Here is a 3,078-nt window from a genome sequence, read left to right as displayed (position 1 = left end):
GGCGGTACACCATCGATGCATACTGAAGACTATGCCGACTTGTCTGACTACCTCAACAGACATTCTCCTGTAGTTGGTAGTGACGCTCCTGGCCCCTCAGATGCTCAAACACCGGTAAAAAATCGTCAACGTGGGTTAGGGCCACAGGTTAGGGTAGCTAGAGGATGTGGGACCAGAGGTCGATTAGGTGATCCCGGTCATCACCATTAGGTTTCTTTGTGTAAACGGCAAATTTTATTAATATCAAGTGGTCCTATATCAAACTTATCTATCACATATACCATTTACCAAAAAAAATTGCATTTTAGGAGGAGTCTCCAATTGAATTGGCGCCTCCTCCTAAACCCTATACAGGGGCGCCAATTGGATTGGCTAGGGCACCTGCCCTATCCAATCCAATTGGCGCCTTCATTCAGTTTTTAAGAGGAGTCTCCAATTCAATTGGCGACTCCTCCTAAAATTGGGATAGTTTGAGAATTTTTTTGAAATCAGAAGTATTTTGGGAATTTCCTTTAAAAAGTGGGTTATTTTTGTAAAAAACCTTTTTATTAAACAAAATCTTTTTAAAAATGTGCAATCAAATACTTTGTTTTAATATTTAAATAAAATATATACTTATTAAAAAAATTAGCAGGAGAAAATTAAAATATAGGGCTGCGGTTACACATGTAGTCTTAAAATCCAATAAACTTCTTCCTGTTCACCACGAATAAATCTGTAGTATTTAAAACGAGCAAGACATGCAAGAAACTGAGCTCAGTTTGTAAGAGGTAATAAGCTTTTAAAACCACGATGACCATCAAAACACATGCCGCTCTTCTAGCCAGCCCAGGTCTAGGACACTTAACTCCCACAGTCGAATTAGGTAAACGTCTTACTACTCACCACGGTTTCCACGTTACCATCTTCGTCGTCACAACCACCACCAATTCCTCAGAAACAACAAAATCACCTATTCTTCAACAAACATCCAACCTTAATGGACTCGACATCATTTTTACACCTCCTGTCGATGTCTCCGACAAACTTGACCCAAAAAACCCATCCTTAGGTTTAAGGATCACCTTAACTATGCTTGAATCCATTCCTTTTATTCGATCTCAAATCTTATCCATGAAGTTTCCACCGTCGGTTCTCATCGTGGACCTCTTCGGTTTTATGGCTTTACCCATGGCACGTGATCTAAACATGTCTACCTACGTTTTCTTTGCCACCAACGCTTGGTTTTCTGCTGTTACCATGTATCTTCCTTTCATCACTAAGGAAGCGTTTTCAAGGCACGCTAATAATCATGAACCGCTTTTGATTCCGGGTTGTGAACCGGTTCGGTTTGAAGATACACTTGAAACGTTTGTTTCTCCTTGGGGGCCTATTCACGACGGATACGTTAACGCGGCAAGAGATATACTGTCCGTTGATGGGATTTTGATGAACACGTGGAAGGATCTGGAACCAGAAACTACTCAGGCAGTTATTGATAATGATATTTTGGGACAGTTTGCAAAAGGACCGGTTTATCCGGTTGGACCGCTTGTGAGAACGGTTGAACCGGTGGAGAAGAAGGAGGGAGAAAGTGAGAATTTTATTTTCAGTTGGCTTGACCGGCAACCGGCTGAGTCGGTGATTTACCTGTCATTCGGGAGTGGTGGGACCATGTCGGAAGTTCAGATGATAGAGTTGGCTCACGGGTTAGAGCTGAGTCAGCAGAGGTTTGTTTGGGTGGTGCGGCATCCCGTGCAAGGTGATGCATCTGCGGCGTTTTTCGACGCGACGAAGGGTGGTGATGGATCGATGGTGGAAGATTATTTGCCGGAGGGGTTTGTGAGCAGGACGAAGGATGTGGGGATTGTTGTCCCCTTGTGGGCCCCACAGGCTGAGATTTTGAAACATCCTGCGACGGGTGGTTTCGTGACGCATTGCGGTTGGAATTCCGTGTTGGAGAGTATCCTTAACAGTGTTCCGATGGTTGCGTGGCCGCTTTATGCAGAACAGAAGATGAATGCTACTATGTTGTCTGAGGAGCTTGGGGTTGCGGTGCGGGCAACGGTGGCGGAGGGAGGGGTCGTTTTTAGGGAACATATAGCGGAGCTGATTAGAAGAGTGATGGTGGATGAAGAAGGTATAGCAATGAGGGTTAAAGTTAAAGAGTATAAGGTAAGTGGAGAGAAAGCTTTGTCTGGGTTTGGTTCTTCTTATGAATCGCTTTGTCAGATGGCAAAAGAATGTGAACTTGATTATGTCAATCATTCTGATGAGGTGAAAGCTAGGGGTGCTTAGGCAATATTTTTTATAGCTAATTTGCTCTTTGAGTTTTCCTTCATCAACTTAATAGTAAGTTTTGTTTTCCTTTAATAATATGCTATCCTTAATTAAAATTAGGGGTGTTCAGATCCAATCCAATCCAAAAAAAAAACCAAAAACCGAACCGAAAAAACCGAAATCCAAAAAAACCGATTTTTTTTTGATGTATTTGGATCACCATGTTGCATAACCGATCGGTTCGGTTCGGTTTACGGTTGACTTCATGAAAACCGAACCGGTCCAAACCGAACCGGTATTACTTCCATTTACTCATCCTATTAAATTAATTATGTTAGCCACCACTAATTTCTCTAGAGAATCTCAATCACTTCTGTAGTTTCCCTATTCAGATTTTGAATTATACGCAAAATTTGTCTATCAATGTTGCAGGCTGTGATTTTGAAACTATCAATTATGCTGTCATTGATATTTTTCTTGAAGTTTTATTATTATATTCACTTTAATGCAGCTTTGGTATGTTACTGTCATATATATTTGTCATATATTTAATTTATATTACAAGTCTCCCTATAAGCACTAAGTAAGCAGGTCTCCATATAAAATATTTATTACAGCAATGTCTATTTCGTTGGGATAGATATTGTCCATATATTATAATGAATCTTTGCAACAATGACATCAAATAGCCATATAATATGAAAATTAGATATTGTCTTAGTAGACGTTGGTGGCATAATTGTAACTGGTATTGAAATATATTCGTTTTAAATTTCACAGTGTTGATTTAAAAACCGAATAAAACCGATTCAACCGAAC

At 40.3% G+C, this 3,078-nt stretch overlaps 1 protein-coding gene across 1 annotated transcript; it reads left to right on the top strand.

The window, feature by feature from the left end:
* Nucleotides 1-624: 624 nt before the first annotated feature.
* Nucleotides 625-2,741, top strand: LOC127120281 (UDP-glycosyltransferase 72E1). The gene has a single exon (XM_051050691.1). The coding sequence runs from the start codon at nucleotides 793-795 to the stop codon at nucleotides 2,275-2,277; it is 1,485 nt and encodes a 494-aa protein (XP_050906648.1). The 5' UTR covers nucleotides 625-792; the 3' UTR covers nucleotides 2,278-2,741.
* The last annotated feature ends 337 nt before the right edge of the window (nucleotides 2,742-3,078 follow it).

This window comes from Lathyrus oleraceus, chromosome 2 (assembly GCF_024323335.1).
Source record: "Lathyrus oleraceus cultivar Zhongwan6 chromosome 2, CAAS_Psat_ZW6_1.0, whole genome shotgun sequence".
Classification (NCBI taxonomy): domain Eukaryota; kingdom Viridiplantae; phylum Streptophyta; class Magnoliopsida; order Fabales; family Fabaceae; genus Lathyrus; species Lathyrus oleraceus.
This window is presented reverse-complemented; position numbering and strand designations above follow the sequence as displayed.

Bases quoted from the DNA above. Each gene is read 5' to 3' on its own strand.
- LOC127120281 (XM_051050691.1), top strand. From the start codon at position 793: ATGACCATCAAAACACATGCCGCTCTTCTAGCCAGCCCAGGTCTAGGA.